Source organism: Anomaloglossus baeobatrachus, chromosome 7 (genome assembly GCF_048569485.1).
Source record: "Anomaloglossus baeobatrachus isolate aAnoBae1 chromosome 7, aAnoBae1.hap1, whole genome shotgun sequence".
NCBI lineage: Eukaryota > Metazoa > Chordata > Amphibia > Anura > Aromobatidae > Anomaloglossus > Anomaloglossus baeobatrachus.
This window is the reverse complement of record NC_134359.1, coordinates 17442030-17463517: the sequence shown is the minus strand read 5'-3', so window position 1 is coordinate 17463517 and position 21488 is coordinate 17442030. Positions and strand designations below refer to the sequence as shown.

General features: G+C 46.4%; 1 protein-coding gene across 1 annotated transcript in view; it reads left to right on the top strand.

The window, feature by feature from the left end:
• CFAP65 (cilia and flagella associated protein 65) overlaps window positions 1-21488 on the top strand; it is a 91654-nt gene that overhangs the window by 44986 nt on the left and 25180 nt on the right. The window contains 9 exon segments of the mRNA XM_075317089.1: window positions 6138-6204; window positions 6524-6634; window positions 8811-9002; window positions 9088-9237; window positions 9518-9661; window positions 9853-9969; window positions 10044-10175; window positions 13110-13181; window positions 13565-13773. Of these exon segments, the coding sequence (XP_075173204.1) occupies window positions 6138-6204; window positions 6524-6634; window positions 8811-9002; window positions 9088-9237; window positions 9518-9661; window positions 9853-9969; window positions 10044-10175; window positions 13110-13181; window positions 13565-13773 (1194 nt within the window).

The following is a 21488-nucleotide window of genomic DNA, read 5'->3' as shown; positions in this document are numbered from 1 at the left end:
GACGCACGGACGTATACGTCATAAACTAACATACAGGTGAGACGCACGGACGTATACGTCATACACTAACATACAGGTGAGACGCACGGACGTATACGTCATACACTAACGTACAGGTGAGACGCACGGACGTATACATCATACACTAACATACAGGTGAGACGCACGGATGTATACGTCATACACTAACATACAGGTGAGACGCACGGACGTATATTTCATACACTAACGTACAGGTGAGACGCACGGACGTATATTTCATACACTAACATACAGGTGAGACGCACGGACGTATATTTCATACACTAACGTACAGGTGAGACGCATGGACGTATACGCCATACACTAACGTACAGGTGAGACGCACGGACGTATACGTCATACACTAACGTACAGGTGACGCGCACGGACGTATACGTCATACACTAACGTACAGGTGAGACGCACGGACGTATACGTCATACACTAACATACAGGTGAGACGCACGGACGTATACGTCATACACTAACATACAGGTGAGACGCACGGACGTATACGCCATACACTAACATACAGGTGAGACGCACGGACGTATACGTCATACACTAACGTACAGGTGAGACGCACGGACGTATACGTCATACACTAACGTACAGGTGAGACGCACGGACGTATATTTCATACACTAACGTACAGGTGAGACGCATGGACGTATACGCCATACACTAACATACAGGTGAGACGCACGGACGTATACGTCATACACTAACGCACAGGTGAGACGCACGGACGTATACATCATACACTAACATACAGGTGAGACGCACGGACGTATACGTCATACACTAACATACAGGTGAGACACACGGACGTATACGTCATACACTAACGTACAGGTGAGACGCACGGACGTATACGTCATACACAAACGTACAGGTGAGACGCACGGACGTATACGTCATACACTAACGTACAGGTGAGACGCACGGACGTATACGTCATACACTAACATACAGGTGAGACGCACGGACGTATACGTCATTGTGACGGGGGTGTACAACAGAGCAAAGGATGGACGAGGCTGAGGGATGATCCAACAGGTTTATTCACAAGAACACTGGAACAGCACACGATAAGTCCACGTAAAACAGATTCGGGGGCCCTTCCCGACAATCCTCGGACCGGATAACAAAGCAATCGTCCTTACAGTAGTCCAAAGAGTTCCACACAATCCCACGGGCCACCACACAGGCCTAGCTCCGTCCGTGTCCACAGCCACCCAGGCTGGGAGCTCCTTCTTCTTCCAAGTTTCAGCTCACTCTGAAGTTACAAAAAGGGAAATGCATTGTCTGTGCTCCTTGACCAGCCCACCATGTTCAGGGGGTAGGGGTCACACATCCTATCATCAATGGTTTGGTCCATCACAGGGCTCCAATATGTCTGCCAGCCACAGTAGATGAAGGGATCCCCTGCTGTGCAGAACAATGACTATTCCTTCACTGGCCAATGCAATTACAGACTAGATACACAACTCTGGATAGAAGAGGACAGGCTATTGACATAATCACATTAGATGCCAAGACTGCAATTGTATGAGAGAGACACATTGAGACCAGTAGCTCCCCCAAGGAAATACATGAATTACAACTAATACAACCAGGGAAAAGTTACATGACATATTATACAAAATAAATGACAGGGAAATATACATATCATGACATAGTATCACAGCATATACAGTGAGAGGGTAAATTACATCTTCACAGTCATACACTAACATACAGGTGAGACGCACGGACGTATATTTCATACACTAACGTACAGGTGAGACGCATGGACGTATACGCCATACACTAACGTACAGGTGAGACGCACGGACGTATACGTCATACACTAACGTACAGGTGACGCGCACGGACGTATACGTCATACACTAACGTACAGGTGAGACGCACGGACGTATACGTCATACACTAACATACAGGTGAGACGCACGGACGTATACGTCATACACTAACATACAGGTGAGACGCACGGACGTATACGCCATACACTAACATACAGGTGAGACGCACGGACGTATACGTCATACACTAACGTACAGGTGAGACGCACGGACGTATACGTCATACACTAACGTACAGGTGAGACGCACGGACGTATACGTCATACACTAACGTACAGGTGAGACGCACGGACGTATACGTCATACACTAACATACAGATGAGATGCACGGATGTATACGTCATCCACTAACATACAGGTGAGACGCACGGACGTATACGTCATACACTAACGTACAGGTGAGACGCACGGACGTATACGTCATACACTAACATACAGGTGAGACGCACGGACGTATACGTCATTGTGACGGGGGTGTACAACAGAGCAAAGGATGGACGAGGCTGAGGGATGATCCAACAGGTTTATTCACAAGAACACTGGAACAGCACACGATAACTCCACGTAAAACAGATTCGGGGGCCCTTCCCGACAATCCTCGGCCCGGATAACAAAGCAATCGTCCTTACAGTAGTCCAAAGAGTTCCACACAATCCCACGGGCCACCACACAGGCCTAGCTCCGTCCGTGTCCACAGCCACCCAGGCTGGGAGCTCCTTCTTCTTCCAAGTTTCAGCTCACTCTGAAGTTACAAAAAGGGAAATGCATTGTCTGTGCTCCTTGACCAGCCCACCATGTTCAGGGGGTAGGGGTCACACATCCTATCATCAATGGTTTGGTCCATCACAGGGCTCCAATATGTCTGCCAGCCACAGTAGATGAAGGGATCCCCTGCTGTGCAGAACAATGACTATTCCTTCACTGGCCAATGCAAATACAGACTAGATACACAACTCTGGAAAGAAGAGGACAGGCTATTGACATAATCACATTAGATGCCAAGACTGCAATTGTATGAGAGAGACACATTGAGACCAGTAGCTCCCCCAAGGAAATACATGAATTACAACTAATACAACCAGGGAAAAGTTACATGACATATTATACAAAATAAATGACAGGGAAATATACATATCATGACATAGTATCACAGCATATACAGTGAGAGGGTAAATTACATCTTCACAGTCATACACTAACATACAGGTGAGACGCACGGACGTATACGTCATACACTAACATACAGGTGAGACGCACGGACGTATATTTCATACACTAACATACAGGTGAGACGCACGGACGTATACGCCATACACTAACGTACAGGTGAGACGCACGGACGTATACGCCATACACTAACGTACAGGTGAGACGCATGGATGTATACGCCATACACTAACGTACAGGTGAGACGCACGGACGTATACGTCATACACTAACGTACAGGTGACGCGCACGGACGTATACGTCATACACTAACGTACAGGTGAGACGCACGGACGTATACGTCATACACTAACGTACAGGTGAGACGCACGGACGTATACGTCATACACTAACGTACAGGTGAGACGCACGGACGTATACGTCATACACTAACGTACAGGTGAGACGCACGGACGTATACGTCATACACTAACCTACAGGTGAGACGTACGGACGTATACGTCATACATTAACGTACAGGTGAGACGCATGGACGTATACGTCATACACTAACGTACAGGTGAGACGCACGGACGTATACGTCATACACTAACATACAGGTGAGACGCACGGACGTATACGTCATACACTAACATACAGGTGAGACGCACGGACGTATACGTCATACACTAACATACAGGTGAGACGCACGGACGTATACGTCATACACTAACGTACAGGTGAGACGCACGGACGTATACGTCATACACTAACGTACAGGTGAGACGCACGGACGTATACGTCATACACTAACGTACAGGTGAGACGCACGGACGTATACGTCATACACTAACATACAGGTGAGACGCACGGACGTATACGTCATACACTAACGTACAGGTGAGACGCACGGACGTATACGTCATACACTAACATACAGGTGAGACGCACGGACGTATACGTCATACACTAACGTACAGGTGAGACGCACGGACGTATACGTCATACACTAACATACAGGTGAGACGCACGGACGTATACGTCATACACTAACGTACAGGTGAGACGCACGGACGTATACGTCATACACTAACGTACAAGTGAGACGCACGGACGTATACGTCATACACTAACATACAGGTGAGACGCACGGACGTATACGTCATACACTAACGTACAGGTGAGACGCACGGACGTATACGTCATACACTAACATACAGGTGAGACGCACAGATATACACGTCATACACTAACATACAGGTGAGATGCACGGACGTATACGTCATACACTAACATACAGGTGAGACGCACGGACGTATACGTCATACACTAACATACAGGTGAGACGCACGGACGTATACGTCATACACTAGCATACAGGTGAGACGCACGGACGTATACGTCATACACTAACGTACAGGTGAGACGCACGGACGTATACGTCATACACTAACGTACAGGTGAGACGCACGGACGTATACGTCATACACTAACGTACAGGTGAGACGCACGGACGTATACGTCATACACTAACGTACAGGTGAGACGCACGGACGTATACGTCATACACTAACGTACAGGTGAGACGCACGGACGTATACGTCATACACTAACGTACAGGTGAGACGCACGGACGTATACGTCATACACTAACGTACAGGTGAGACGCACGGACGTATACGTCATACACTAACGTACAGGTGAGACGCACGGACGTATACGTCATACACTAACGTACAGGTGAGACGCACGGACGTATACGTCATACACTAACGTACAGGTGAGACGCACGGACGTATACGTCATACACTAACGTACAGGTGAGATGCACGGACGAATACGTCATACACTAACATACAGGTGAGACACACGGACGTATACGTCATACACTAACGTACAAGTGAGACGCACGGACGTATATGTCATACACTAACATACAGGTGAGACGCACGGACGTATACGTCATACACTAACGTACAGGTGAGACGCACGGACGTATACGTCATACACTAACGTACAGGTGAGACGCACGGACGTATACGTCATACACTAACGTACAGGTGAGATGCACGGACGAATACGTCATACACTAACGTACAAGTGAGACGCACGGACGTATACGTCATACACTAACGTACAGGTGAGACGCACGGACGTATACGTCATACACTAACGTACAGGTGAGACGCACGGACGTATACATCATACACTAACATACAGGTGAGACGCACGGACGTATACGTCATACACTAACGTACAGGTGAGACGCACGGACGTATACGTCATACACTAACGTACAGGTGAGACGCACGGACGTATACGTCATACACTAACGTACAGGTGAGACGCACGGACGTATACGTCATACACTAACGTACAGGTGAGACGCACGGACGTATACGTCATACAGTAACGTACAGGTGAGACGCACGGACGTATACATCATACACTGGTATAAGGAGCACCACAGAGGGAAACGTATGGGCTCCTATAGAATAGGTCCAGAATTTACAGAAGATATTCTGTCACCTTGTAAAGAGAATTTTTTTCATGTTTTATTGCCAAATCTGGATCGTGCACCTGGAATCCCGCGTCCGGGTCCCCGGAGCTAGCGCTGAAACTGCGCGGATGCGGACTTTTCGGTCCGTGTCCACTCAACACCAGTAATGGGTTGTTCTGGTGCCACTCCCATGTTTGTACGGTGAGTGGCACTGATGCATCTCGTCAACATATGACTGTATATTCGTGCTTGGCCGTCCGGTATCATACCCTTATCCTAGCACAATTTCCCTAAACCCGCCGGCCGTGCACACTATGGCGGCACCTGTCATCGGCGCTGCTCTCCTCCAGGCCCGGAAGTGAGTGCGGCCAGAGCAACCGTTTAATTCTTTAATGATGCTGCTACTTAGGGCCTTGAGGACACCGTGCGGTGACTATGCAGCAGATTTACGTGATGAAAATAGTATGCGGAACTTTTATTATTAGGTTACAAATTAATATTTTTGGAAAAAAGCTGATAAAACCCCTACAATGCGACACAAAAAGTTACAAAAGTTGCAAAAGTTTGGATTTTTCACTCTTGTGTTTTATCCGTTTTATGCACAGACATGATTTTGTCGGAACTGACCGCCTGCCCGTCCTCCTAAAAGTCTCACATGGCCGGGAGATTTTGGTATGTACCACAGATTAATTATTCACATTCAGACCATTATTTGTCTGATACAAAGCTCCAAATCCACTGCTTTCTTCACACAGCCTTAGTTGTGGCTGCCTACAATGACCACTAGGGGGAGCTCACTGCAGACGAATGTTACATCGAGCTCAACTATTAAACAGTCTGCAGGAGCCTCACAAGCTCCCCCTAGTGGTGTGAATGCTAATGTCATACAGGAAGGTCAGACCCCTGTGGTGGATGTTTTGTGCCCTATTCAGGGTTTATATGACATTTAATTGAAGCATTTGTATCATTTTCCACCTGTCTAACATTCCAGCTGAACTTCATTGGAGTGACAGTAGAGAAGGAACAACGCTACGTGCATTTTACCTCCACTAAACATTGCTTCACCCCAGTGGCCATCGGCAGCTCCAGTCCTTCCAAGCAGGTAAGATGCAGTGATAAAGCACTGACACTGTATGGGGTCACTGTATGGGGTCACGGTATGAGGGTACAGTATGGAGACACCGTATGGGTCACTGTATATGGTCACTGTATAAGGGCATTGTATGTGGTCACTGTATGGAGGCACTATATGGGGACACTGTACTTGAGCACTGTATGAGATCACTGTATGGGAGCATTGTATGCGGTCGCTGTATGGGGGCATTGTATGGGGTCACTGAGGGCACTGTATGTAGGCATTGTATGGGGTCACAGTATGGGGCATTGCATGGGAGCATTGTATGGGCTCATTGTATGGGGTCATTGTATAAGTTCACTGTATGAGATCACTGTATGGGAGCATTGTAAGCGGTCGCTGTATGGGGGCATTGTATGGGGTCACTGAGGGTACTGTATGTAGGCATTGTATGGGGTCACTTTATGGGGTCACAGTATGGGGCATTGCATGGGAGCATTGTATGGGGTCATTGTTTGAGTTCACTGTATGGGGTCAGTGTATGGGAGCATTGTATGTGGTCGCTGTATGGGCTTATTGTATGGGGGCATTGTATGGGGTCACTGAGGGCACTGTATGTAGGCATTGTATGGGGTCACTGTATGGGGTCACAGTATGGGGTCACAGTATGGGGCATTGCATGGGAGCATTGTATGGGCTCATTGTATGGGGTCATTGTATGAGTTCACTGTATGGGGTCAGTGTATGGGAGCATTGTATGTGGTCGCTGTATGGGGGCATTGTATGGGAGCATTGTATGTGGTCGCTGTATGGGGGCATTGTATGGGGTCACTGAGGGCACTGTATGTAGGCATTATATGGGGTCACTGTATGGGGTCACAGTATGGGCCATTGCATGGGAGCATTGTATGGGCTCATTGTATGGGGTCACTGTATGGGGTCAGTGTATGGGAGCATTGTATGTGGTCGCTGTATGGGGGCATTGTATGGGCTCATTGTATGGGGTCACTGTATGGGGTCAGTGTATGGGAGCATTGTATGTGGTTGCTGTATGGGGGCATTGTATGGGGTCACTGTATGGGGGCATTGTATGGGGTCATTGTATGGGGTCACTGTATGGGGTCAGTGTATGGGAGCATTGTATGTGGTTGCTGTATGGGGGCATTGTATGGGGTCACTGTATGGGGGCATTGTATGGGGTCATTGTATGGGGTCACTGTATGGGGTCAGTGTATGGGAGCATTGTATGTGGTCGCTGTATGGGAGCATTGTATGGGGTCACTGTATGGGGTCAGTGTATGGGGTCACTGTATGGGAGCATTGTATGGGGTCACTGTATGGGGTCAGTGTATGGGGTCACTGTATGGGGTCAGTGTATGGGAGCATTGTATGTGGTTGCTGTATGGGAGCATTGTATGTGGTTGCTGTATGGGGTCACTGTATGGGGTCAGTGTATGGGCGCATTGTATGTGGTTGCTGTATGGGGTCAGTGTATGGGGTCAGTGTATGGGGGCATTGTATGGGGTCACTGTATGGGGTCAGTGTATGGGGTCAGTGTATGGGAGCATTGTATGTGGTTGCTGTATGGGAGCATTGTATGTGGTTGCTGTATGGGGTCACTGTATGGGGTCAGTGTATGGGGGCATTGTATGTGGTTGCTGTATGGGAGCATTGTATGGGGTCACTGTATGGGGTCAGTGTATGGGGTCACTGTATGGGAGCATTGTATGGGGTCACTGTATGGGGTCACTGTATGGGGTCAGTGTATGGGGTCACTGTATGGGGTCAGTGTATGGGAGCATTGTATGTGGTTGCTGTATGGGAGCATTGTATGTGGTTGCTGTATGGGGTCACTGTATGGGGTCAGTGTATGGGGGCATTGTATGTGGTTGCTGTATGGGGTCAGTGTATGGGGTCACTGTATGGGGGCATTGTATGGGGTCACTGTATGGGGGCATTGTATGGGGTCAGTGTATGGGGGCATTGTATGGGATCACTGTATGGGGGCATTGTATGGGGTCAGTGTATGGGGGCATTGTATGGGGTCAGTGTATGGGGGCATTGTATGGGATCACTGTATGGGGGCATTGTATGGGGTCAGTGTATGGAGTCTCCCAGGGACTTAGTCAGACTGTAAATCATAGTGTTGCTTCTTCTTTGCTGATGGGGTACAGCTGATGTGTGATCTTCCACATTTCTCTAGATCTATGAGCTGTTCAATGGAGGATCTGTTGCCGTAATCTATGAGATCCAGCTAGAACCATTGCGGGAAGTCCAAGAGCAGAACTACCACCACCCCATACTCCAGTGCCTGAACCCCAGAGGGGAGATTCTACCCGGGGCCACGGCCGGTGTGGAGTGGATCTTCTCACCGCTGGAGGCCAGGACGTACTCGGTAAGCGTCTCCTCGTCTTCTGGATGGTTTGCTGTCTGCAGGTAGCTGCGTTATCTCCAGTAATGGCCTCTTCTTCCTCTCACAGGTCACTGTTCCTGTTCACATCTTAGGGGGGGACTCTGCCTTAATCACCTTTGAAGGGATTGGTTATGATCGCAGTGTTTTGGGGGGCACAGCGGTATTTGAGGACTTTTGGCCATTATCAGCTGTTCCGCAGCTTACTCTTCCTGGACAGGTGAGGACACGGGTCTGTGCAGGTTTACAGTGACGGTATGTGTACGCTCAGCCGTGCGTGCATCCTACATATTCTGTTTTGTATGTAATTTTTCGGGTGGTGTGATGTAGAGGTATATTGTATCCAAAGACATACAGATAGGGAATTTAGATTGTGAGCCCCGATGGGGACAGTGATGCTGATGTATGTAAAGCGCTGTGGAATTAATAGCGCTATATAAGTGAATAAATATTATTATTATTATTATATTATATTATATTGTGCTTTCTGTCTCATGCAGATCCCGCACTTGACCCAGCAGAAGTTATCATTCGGGGATATTCCCGTTTTCAGTAAGTCCAGTCGGCTGCTGTTCCTGAACAACACTTCTGGGTCCGAATCCATCTTCTTCACTTGGTACGCAGCGTCGCCCAATGCCAGCGAGGTGGGTACAGTCACTAACACACCGTGAAGGGGCAGGATATGATCCACTAGCTTAATTCACAAAGGGGAATATAGTGTTTAAGAGGGGGTTGTCTGAGAAGGGGATTTGAGAACTCCTAAGACCCCGTTTCTCCTCCCATGGATGTGTCTGAGTCTATGAGACCGTTACTGGAGTGTCCTCTGGTTTTGCAGACTCTTCAGGTCTCCCCTTTGTCCGGCGCGGTACGTCCCGGTGACAGTCTCAGTATCACGGTCACCCTTCAGTCTGGAGAGCAGGCCTCGTTCTATGCTCTGGAGCTGGTGTGTGAGGTGCGGACTGAAGCTTTATACGGCACTAATCGTCTTCTGTGATGGATCGTATGTAATGTAATATCCCCGTGCAGATATTCATGGAGAGAGCCATAGCCGAGTACGAGCGAGATCTCCGCGATTGGGAGGAAGAAGGGGAACGGCAGTCATTGGAGTTCACGATCACTAAATCGGAGAAGCCAGAAAAGAGAAGCCGGACGGCGGAGGTACGTCTCCATTCACACAAGTATAGCATAACTGGCGTCCGGACAGCAAAGAACGGAGCAGCGAAATGTGGGGGGCAAAATCGTGGCGGGGAAGTGAAACTGTGAACATGGGAGTGAACAGACTCTTAAGGCCCCGTTACACGCTACGATTTATCTGATAATATGTCGTCGGGGTCAGGTTAGCGACGACGTTGCGTGTGACACCTACGAGCGACTCCGAACTATTCTAAAACTAGCGAAAATCGTTGATCGTTGACACATCGTTCATTTTCAAAAATATTGGTCGTCGTTGCGAACGCAGCAGGCCTATTACTATGTTTGACACCGTGCCAATGACGAACAACATCGTTAGTGCATCCGTCATCAGCGATGCGGGCGTGTCGTTGCGAGCAATGCTCCACGCCTCCTCCGCTCTGATTGGTATCACGCCAGGGTGTGTGCTATGGACAATTATACGCCTCTGTCGTTGCAGGAATCGTTGGGAGGAATGCTGTGTGATGGTGTACACACAATGTAGCATCGTTTGTGAGATGTGTACGTGTGACCGCTACAAAACGACCTATGAGCGATCTCGGCAAATCGTAGCAACGATCTGGGCGTGTCACACCGCTAACGAGATCGCTAGCAATATCATTGTGTGTAAAGCGGCATTTAGGGTATGTGTGCAGTGCGCATGTTGTCTTTTTTTTTGCGACCACAAAGATGCAGCGTTTTTGTGCTTTTTTTGGCCACAGAAAAACGGACCCGCAGTAAAAATGCATCCAAAAAATGCATGTTTTTGTGCGTTTTTTCCTGTGTTTTGCTGTGTTTTTGTTCCTGCGTTTTTTCCAGTGCATTGCATGGGTGAAAAAAACTCGGAAAAACGCAGAAATAATTGACATGTTGCTTTTTTTGGTCACCAGAAAAACGCACCTGAAACAAAACTGCACTGTGCAGACAGCAAAAGTGAAATCTCATAGACTTTGCTGGGGAAGGAAGTGCATGCGGTTTTGAGGCCAAAAACTCACCCGAAAAACGCAAAAACGCAGCGTGCGCACATAGCCGTATACTTTTTATGATCCTTTTATACCACTAACCCTCTGTTTCTGGAGACCCGTTGTGCAGCGATGAAGGGGCGCCGCAATCAGAGAAGGGTCTTTGCACCTTCGTTTCAGTGATTGGTGGGGTCTCAGCACCCGGACCTCCAACCATCAAAGCCTCTGACACGTCACTGTGACGTATAGACAGTGCTCTGACATTAGAGCTGCAATGTAGTGCTAGAAATCACAAAGACGGTTGACTTTTTTTTTTACAGCTTTTTGCTTTACGTGTCTTGATTTAGTTTTGCTACTTTGCATCCAAAGCTGCATTCGGGATTCTGCTGCTTTTCTGAAAGCTCCCGATCTTCTGCTGCTGGTTCAGGATCTGGACTAAACATGCGCTTCAGAGCTGCATTATGAAGATGCAGGCCTTCGCCTTTTCCATTTATTTTTTTGAGTCAATTTTAAGTTTATTTTTTACTCGTTGTTGTTTTTAACATCAAGTTCTTTAAAATGGCGCATGTGGGTCATAAACTTTGTGCAAAGTAAAAAAAAATGTACTTTTTTTTAATTTTTCCTTTTTTGTGCCTTTTTGATAACAAAAAGTCTCATGATCAGTTAATATGTCCCATGCATCTGTAACATTTCTGCTGAGCTAAAAGAAAGAAAATCACTTCTGGTAAGGGGAACGCAAAAAGTCACAAAAAAAATGAATTGGCTGCAAACATCTGGATAAACAAAAAACGATGTCCATAACGGCGAACAGCGAAAAACAAGGACGACAAAGTAGAAAATAGGCTCAAAAATAACTTAAAACTTAATAGAAGAGTTTTGCATGAAACTAGAAAACAAAAAACAGCTTCACAACAAGAAAAACAAGACAGAAACTGGGCGATAATGAATGGGGCCCGTAGTGTTTATGCCAGGAAAATGGAAGAAATACAAAAGTGCAGAATCAGATTGGTGGTGAACAGAGCGTTGAATGCTGCTTTGGAGGTGACTATGGTGTGATATCACTGACCAGGTGGATCATAGGGTTACAATTATATCTTTATATTTTATCAAATGCTTATTCCACCGAGCTTTTCTTCCGGTTTACCAAGCAAACAATCAAAGCAGAGATTTTGAAGCCAAGGAGTAGATAATACCTTACAGGCAGGATACGTTTCTTGATACTAAATATTTAAAATACTAGCCCCAGATGATATAGGTTTTTTGGGAATTTTTTATATAAACGTTGTAGCCCTAATACATACTACTTAAAGTTACCTAGGGGACATTAATATACATGAATGCTTATTCTTCTGTATATTAAAGGCAACTAACCACCAAGATTTTCCTATATAAAGTAAAGCCGGTGCTATACTGGCGCTCGGATGCTGAATGTAAGCATAGCTTGTGTTCAGAGATTGGATGTTTTATTTCAGAAATATGTGCAAGTAAAGTTCCAGCAATGCACTGCTATTTGATTGACAGGTGCAACAGGAAGGGAAAATGTTGGTCAGATCTTGCTATAAATTCCCCCGCCTGTCTGCCTGCCTGACCTTCCTCCTCAAACCATCATAGATGTGAATTCTGGCGCAGGCAGACAGACAGGGACAGGAATAGATAGCAAGACCCATCAAACATATTCCCTTCCTGTTGCACCTGTCAATCAAATAGCAGTGCATTGCTGGAACTTTACTTGCACATATTTCTGAAATAAAACATCCAATCTCTGAACAAAAGCCATGCTTACATCCAGCATCCTAGCCCCAGTATAGCACCGGCTTTACTTTATATAGGAAAATCCTGATGGCTGGTTCCCTTTAAATGTTTCTCTATCTCCACAATAGTAATGGGATATCCTCATTACCATTACCAGCATTAGTTTTGCTCATGGCCGGTGTGTACTCACAGGCTGCTTATGTTGTAGGGCGCGCCGGAGTCCAGGGGTGCCCGGATCGATCCTGCTGAGCGACAACTGACGGAAATAAGGAGATACAAGGTAAGAAGTTGCGGTCACGTCATGCTCGCAGGTCAGGAACCTTCATAGTTTATATTCCATTTATCATGCACATTAGTAATCAGAAGCCACTTTGACTTGTACAAATAACCCTACTACACATCAATAAAGAATAACCACCAGGGGGCAGCACTGTGATTTTCCATCTGTGTGGGTCCACTGCATAGTAATTGGAAGTCATCGGTGTCTGGGCCACATCAACTGTTTATTCCAAAACTGGACCCTGGGTCATACATTGCAGCTCACAGTCACAGTCAGCCATTGGGGAGTGATTGTCACAGGCTAGACCCCGACAATCTATAATATCATGACCTATGCTGGGGGGATTCCTAATTTATGAGACCAGACTGTGTTTTCATTGACAGACCCTACCCCCCATCAAGAACGCCGCCCGAGCACCCGCCAGCCGAGACCGAGAAAACCGAAAAGCAATGAAACAGGCAGCGCGAATCTGGGCGAGACCCCGGCCCCCTGCGCCATTACAGCTCCACTTATCAGTGACCGGAAGATCCCACCACACTCCAGATTATCTCAACCAATTCCAGAATGATTTCCTCCGCCATTTCCAGCAGCGGTGAGTGTCATTACTACCGAGAGACGGTATATGATGAGGCCACAATCCCAGCACCGCCATCAGGTTTACAGTGTGACTGACTATAAACACGCCCGTGATGTGTCTGAGAAGTGTCCATAGACTGATAATCGGATAAACAATTACCACATACCCAATATATCACATACTAGGCCCGTCCTACGCCATGACACATAGTTACTGGTGAAACGTGACACAAAATAAACCACAAGCAAAAAAAAAGGTGAATCGTGAGAGCGAACAGGAGCCAGCAGCATGATGAGTGCAGGATTGGATGGGACACAGCCATAACAGCATCACAAGAACACAAAAAAGTATCTGGAAGATATAAAGTGTTAGATAAAGGTAAGGTGAGAATGTTCACTTAAAGGGACCCTGTCACCATTTTTTTGCCGTATAAGCTGCGGCCACCACCACCGGGCTCTTATATACAGCGTGTTTGAATGCTGTATATAAGAACCCAGGCCTTTGTGACAACATAAAAAACACTTTATAATACTTACCTAATGGTCGCTCGGTTGGCCTTATCAGCGTCTCCGTTGTCCGGTGCCGGCGCCGCCTCTTTCGGCCATCTTCGTCCTCCTTCCGACTCTTGTGTGCATGACGCATCCGATGTCATCCACACTTGCCCGTCCTGCGCAGGCGCACTACAATACTATGATCTGCCCTGCACAGGACCTGAATGCCGGCGAGTGTGGATGACGTCGTACGCGTCATGCACCGCGGCTAGAGAAGAAGGAGGACGAAGATGGCCGAAAGAGGCGGCGCCAGCACCAGAGAATGGAGACGCCCATAAGGCCAACCGAGCGACCGTTAGGTAAGTATTATAAAGTGGTTTTTTATGTTCTACACAGCGGTCTGAGCTCTTATATACAGGGTGTTAGAATACTGTATATAAGTGCCCGGTGGTGGTGGCCGCAGCTGATAGGCCAAAAAAGTGGTGACAGGTTCCCTTTAAAGGGCTATAAGACATTGGTCTTCCGGACAGAGCCCCGTGCAGCGCTCGGCTGTGTCAGTCATTCCATGGAGAATGAATGGAGCTGTGGTCAATTGTGTGCAGCGCTGATCCACTCACAAGGGGACAGAAATCTCAGAGCTTGGACCCCCAGCAAACGAGAGGTTATCCTCTATCATGTGGATACCTGAGAATGTCTTCTTACCGGTGTACCCGTTTAATCATGAAAATAGTGCCTAGCAGTGCAACATAATGTACGACCCCCTGCAAAAGTGTCCTATAAGGCTGCTGAAGACCGTACAGTACCACACGCAGGCCTGCTGAACGATGAGGCTGACCCTGCACGTTCACCATATAGTCTGTCCCATTATATGCCCAGGCATATTTCCCCTTTATAGTGCTACTGAAAAGTGCTCCTTTATGCTGTGGTTTAACATTTCTTCTATATAGTGCCACCACCTAGTTCACCCTATAGTGCTACAATGCTACCACATAGTGCACCCTTAATATGCTACTATATAGTCCCAGTTTATAATACAACCGCATAGTGCCCCTTCATACTTATACCGCATAGTGTCCCTTTATCATTTCCCCTAATATTGCTTCTTTGAAGAGCTACAGTCCTCATTTATAATGCTATCATATAGTGCGCCCCGAAAAAAAAATACTCCGCTGCCCTGTTCCTGCTCCATCTTCTGCGTGGCACAATCACATTGCACGTCTTGCACTTCAGTAAGGTGCCTAATGTCCGGTGAGGAGCTGACCACTGTGGAGATGTGAACCTAGTAAGTGATCACTGTAGTCCGGTTATATATGCACAGTATATCACAAAAGTGAGTACACCCCTCACATTTTTGTAAATATTTTATTATATCTTTTCATGTCAGAGCACTGCAGATCTGACCCTGTGATACAATGTGCAGTGTCAGTGTGCAGCTTGTATACAATGTACATTGTCAGTGTGCAGCTTGTATAGAATGTACAGTGTTAGTGTGCAGCTTGTATACAATGTACAGTGTCAGTGTGCAGCTTGTATACAATGTGCAGTGTCAGTGTGCAGCTTGTATACAATGTACAGTGTCAGTGTGCAGCTTGTATACAATGTGCAGTGTCAGTGTGCAGCTTGTATACAATGTACAGTGTCAGTGTGCAGCTTGTATACAATGTGCAGCTTGTATACAATGTACAGTGTCAGTGTGCAGCTTGTATACAATGTGCAGTGTCAGTGTGCAGCTTGTATACAATGTACAGTGTCAGTGTGCAGCTTGTATAACAGGGTAAACACACAGCTATTAATGTCTAAACTACTAGTGAGTACACCCCTAAGTGAAAATGGCCAAATTGTGCCCAATTAGCCATTTTCCATCCCCAGTGTCGTGTGACTCATTAGTGTTACAAGGTCTCCGGTGTGAATGGGGGCAGGGGTGTTACATTTGGGGTTATCTCTCACACACTCTCTCATACTGGTCACTGGAAGTTCAATATGGCTCCTCATGGCCAGGAATTCTCTGAGGATCTGACAAAAAAGAATTGTTGCTCTACATAAAGATGGCTGAGGCTGTAAGAAGATTGTCACCAGCCTGACCCTGAGCTGCAGGACGGTGGCCAAGACCATACAGCGGTATAACCAGACAGGATCCACTCAGAACACGCCTCACCATGGTCAACCATGTCAGTGCTCAGACCATACGCCACACACTGCATCAGTTTGCTATGCATGTCTTTCGTCCCAGAAGGAAGCCTCTTCTAAAGTTGATGCACAAGAAAGCCAAAAACACTTTGCTGAAAACAAGCAGACTAAGTACATGGATTACTGGAACTGTCCTGTGCTCTGATGAGATCAAGATAAACTTATTTGGTTTAGATGGTGTTAAGCATGTGTTGTTGCTCCAGGTGAGGAGCACGAAGACAAGAATGTCCTGCCTACAGTCAGGCATGGTGGTGGAGCGTCATGGTTTGGGGCTGCATGAGTGCTGCCAGCTGTGGCTGGCTACAGTTCATTGAGGGAACCATGAATGCCAAGATGTCCTGCAACATATAGAAGCAGAGCAGTATCCCCTCTCTTCATATTTCAACATGATAATGACCCCAAACACCTCCAAGACCACCACTACCTCGCTACAGAAACTGACAGTAAAGGTGCTGGACCGGCCGAGCATCTCCAGACCTAAACCCTATGGAGCATCTGTGGGGCCTCCTCAATCGGAAGGTGGAGGAGCGCAAGGTCTGTAACATCCACCAGCTCCGGGATGTCGTCATGGAGGATTAAGAGGATCCAGCGGCTCCTGTGAAGCTTTAGTGACCTCCAGGCCCAAGAGAGGGAAGGCCGTGCTGGAGAATAATGGCGGCCTCACAAAATATTCACACCAAGGGCACAATTCGGACATGTTCACTTTGGGGTGTACTCACTTTTGTTTACACTGTTATACAAGCTGCACACTGACACTGTACATTGTATTACAGGGTCAGATCTTCAGTATTCTCCCATGAAAAGATAAAGAAATATTTGCAAAACTGTGAGGGGTGTACTCACTTTTGTGATATACTGTATGCATATTCCGGGGCCATCCTCTCGTCGCCTCTCATTACTGATCACACAGAGGTGAATACAGTCTCCGGGTAGAACTGGAAATTCCACAAGTCCGGGCCCCGGATTGTCTGCATTTTACATAATCCATTCATAAAACACTGAAATCTGCCCCTGTATTATGTTATCCGGGAACCTGCTGCCGGCGGTGATTACCCAATAATGGAAGGATCACACCTGAAACTGGCGGAGATCTCCCCTCCTCTGCATTAAGGACAGTATGGACGGAAAGTCTCTGTCCACGTTCACTACCACTGCCGAGAACGAAGAAAACGAAGAATTGCAATAGATCGATATAAAAATGTCCTATAAAATTATATCTCCAGCCCCTGGGTATGTTTATATGTCTCCATGGTAACAGACAACTAACTACCGTATGTGTAGTCTGATCCTGGAGTGAGCGAACAAAACATTCTATAACAAGCAAACATTGTATGCCAAGCAATGGACCCCAAGAGCAGAATTCTCAGGATCAGTAATGTAATGTATGTACACAGTGACTGCACCAGCAGAATAGTGAGTGCAGCTCTGGAGTATAATACAGGAGGTAACTCAGGATCAGTAATGTAATGTGTGTACACAGTGACTGCACCAGCAGAATAGTGAGTGCAGCTCTGGAGTATAATACAGGAGATAACTCGGGATCAGTAATGTAATGTATGTACACAGTGACTGCACCAGCAGAATAGTGAGTGCAGCTCTGGAGTATAATACAGAAGGTAACTCAGGATCAGTAATGTAATGTGTGTACACAGTGACTGCACCAGCAGAATAGTGAGTGCAGCTCTGGAGTATAATACAGGCGGTAACTCAGGATCAGTAATGTAATGTATGTACACAGTGACTGCACCAGCAGAATAGTGAGTGCAGCTCTGGAGTATAATACAGGAGGTAACTCAGGATCAGTAATGTAATGTATGTACACAGTGACTGCACCAGCAGAATAGTGAGTGCAGCTCTGGAGTATAATACAGGGGGTAACTCAGGATCAGTGATGTAATGTGTGTACACAGTGACTGCACCAGCAGAATAGTGAGTGCAGCTCTGGAGTATAATACAGGAGGTAACTCAGGATCAGTAATGTAATGTATGTACACAGTGACTGCACCAGCAGAATAGTGAGTGCAGCTCTGGAGTATAATACAGGAGGTAACTCAGGATCAGTAATGTAATGTATGTATACAGTGACTCCACCAGCAGAATAGTGAGTGCAGCTCTGGAGTATAATACAGGAGGTAACTCAGGATCAGTAATGTAATGTATGTACACAGTGACTGCACCAGCAGAATAGTGAGTGCAGCTCTGGAGTATAATACAGGAGGTAACTCAGGATCAGTAATGTAATGTATGTACACAGTGACTGCACCAGCAGAATAGTGAGTGCAGCTCTGGAGTATAATACAGGGGGTAACTCAGGATCAGTGATGTAATGTGTGTACACAGTGACTGCACCAGCAGAATAGTGAGTGCAGCTCTGGAGTATAATACAGGAGGTAACTCAGGATCAGTAATGTAATGTATGTACACAGTGACTGCACCAGCAGAATAGTGAGTGCAGCTCTGGAGTATAATACAGGAGGTAACTCAGGATCAGTAATGTAATGTATGTATACAGTGACTCCACCAGCAGAATAGTGAGTGCAGCTCTGGAGTATAATACAGGAGGTAACTCAGGATCAGTAATGTAATGTATGTACACAGTGACTGCACCAGCAGAATAGTGAGTGCAGCTCTGGAGTATAATACAGGAGGTAACTCAGGATCAGTAATGTAATGTATGTACACAGTGACTGCACCAGCAGAATAGTGAGTGCAGCTCTGGAGTATAATACAGGAGGTAACTCAGGATCAGCGATGTAATGTATGTATACAGTGACTCCACCAGCAGAATAGTGAGTGCAGCTCTGGAGTATAATACAGGATGTAACTCAGGATCAGTAATGTAATGTATGTACACAGTGACTGCACCAGCAGAATAGTGAGTGCAGCTCTGGAGTATAATATAGGAGGTAACTCAGGATCAGTAATGTAATGTATGTACACAGTGACTGCACCAGCAGAATAGTGAGTGCAGCTCTGGAGTATAATATAGGAGGTAACACAGGATCAGTACAGGATCATTAATGTAATGTATGTACATAGTGACTGCACCAGCAGAATAGTGAGTGCAGCTCTGGAGTATAATACAGGAGGTAACTCAGGATCAGTAATGTATGTACACAGTGACTGCACCAGCAGAATAGTGAGCGCAGCTCTGGAGTATAATACAGGAGGTAACTCAGGATTAGTAATGTAATGTATGTACACAGTGACTGCACCAGCAGAATAGTGAGTGCAGCTCTGGAGTATAATACAGGAGATAACTCGGGATCAGTAATGTAATGTGTGTACACAGTGACTGCATCAGCAGAATAGTGAGTGCAGCTCTGGAGTATAATACAGGAGATAACTCGGGATCAGTAACGTAATGTATGTACACAGTGACTGCTCCAGCAGAATAGTGAGTGCAGCTCTGGAGTATAATACAGGGGGTAACTCAGGATCAGTGATGTAATGTGTGTACACAGTGACTGCACCAGCAGAATAGTGAGTGCAGCTCTGGAGTATAATACAGGAGGTAACTCAGGATCAGTAATGTAATGTATGTACACAGTGACTGCACCAGCAGAATAGTGAGTGCAGCTCTGGAGGATAATACAGGAGGTAACTCAGGATCAGTAATGTAATGTATGTATACAGTGACTCCACCAGCAGAATAGTGAGTGCAGCTCTGGAGTATAATACAGGAGGTAACTCAGGATCAGTAATGTAATGTATGTACACAGTGACTGCACCAGCAGAATAGTGAGTGCAGCTCTGGAGTATAATACAGGAGGTAACTCAGGATCAGTAATGTAATGTATGTACACAGTGACTGCACCAGCAGAATAGTGAGTGCAGCTCTGGAGTATAATACAGGAGGTAACTCAGGATCAGCGATGTAATGTATGTATACAGTGACTCCACCAGCAGAATAGTGAGTGCAGCTCTGGAGTATAATACAGGATGTAACTCAGGATCAGTAATGTAATGTATGTACACAGTGACTGCACCAGCAGAATAGTGAGTGCAGCTCTGGAGTATAATACAGGAGGTAACTCAGGATCAGTAATGTAATGTATGTACACAGTGACTGCATCAGCAGAATAGTGAGTGCAGCTCTGGAGTATAATACAGGAGGTAACTCAGGATCAGTAATGTAATGTATGTACACAATGACTGCACCAGCAGAATAGTGAGTGCAGCTCTGGAGTATAATATAGGAGGTAACACAGGATCAGTACAGGATCATTAATGTAATGTATGTACATAGTGACTGCACCAGCAGAATAGTGAGTGCAGCTCTGGAGTATAATACAGGAGGTAACGCAGGATCAGTAATGTATGTACACAGTGACTGCACCAGCAGAATAGTGAGCGCAGCTCTGGAGTATAATACAGGAGGTAACTCAGGATTAGTAATGTAATGTATGTACACAGTGACTGCACCAGCAGAATAGTGAGTGCAGCTCTGGAGTATAATACAGGAGATAACTCGGGATCAGTAATGTAATGTGTGTACACAGTGACTGCATCAGCAGAATAGTGAGTGCAGCTCTGGAGTATAATACAGGAGATAACTCGGGATCAGTAACGTAATGTATGTACACAGTGACTGCACCAGCAGAATAGTGAGTGCAGCTCTGGAGTATAATACAGGATGTAACTCAGGATCAGTGATGTAATGTATGTACACAGTGACTGCACCAGCAGAATAGTGAGTGCAGCGCTGGAGTATAATACAGGATCAGTAATGTAATGTATGTACACAGTGACTGCACCAGCAGAATAGTGAGTGCAGCTCTGAAGTATAATACAGGGGGTAACTCAGAATCAGTAATGCAATGTATGTACACAGTGACTGCACCAGCAGAATAGTGAGTGCAGCTCTGGAGTATAATACAGGAGGTAACTCAGGATCAGTAATGTAATGTATGTACACAGTGACTGCACCAGCAGAATAGTGAGTGCAGCTCTGGAGTATAATACAGGAGGTAACTCAGGATCAGTAATGTAATGTATGTACACAGTGACTGCATCAGCAGAATAGTGAGTGCAGCTCTGGAGTATAATACA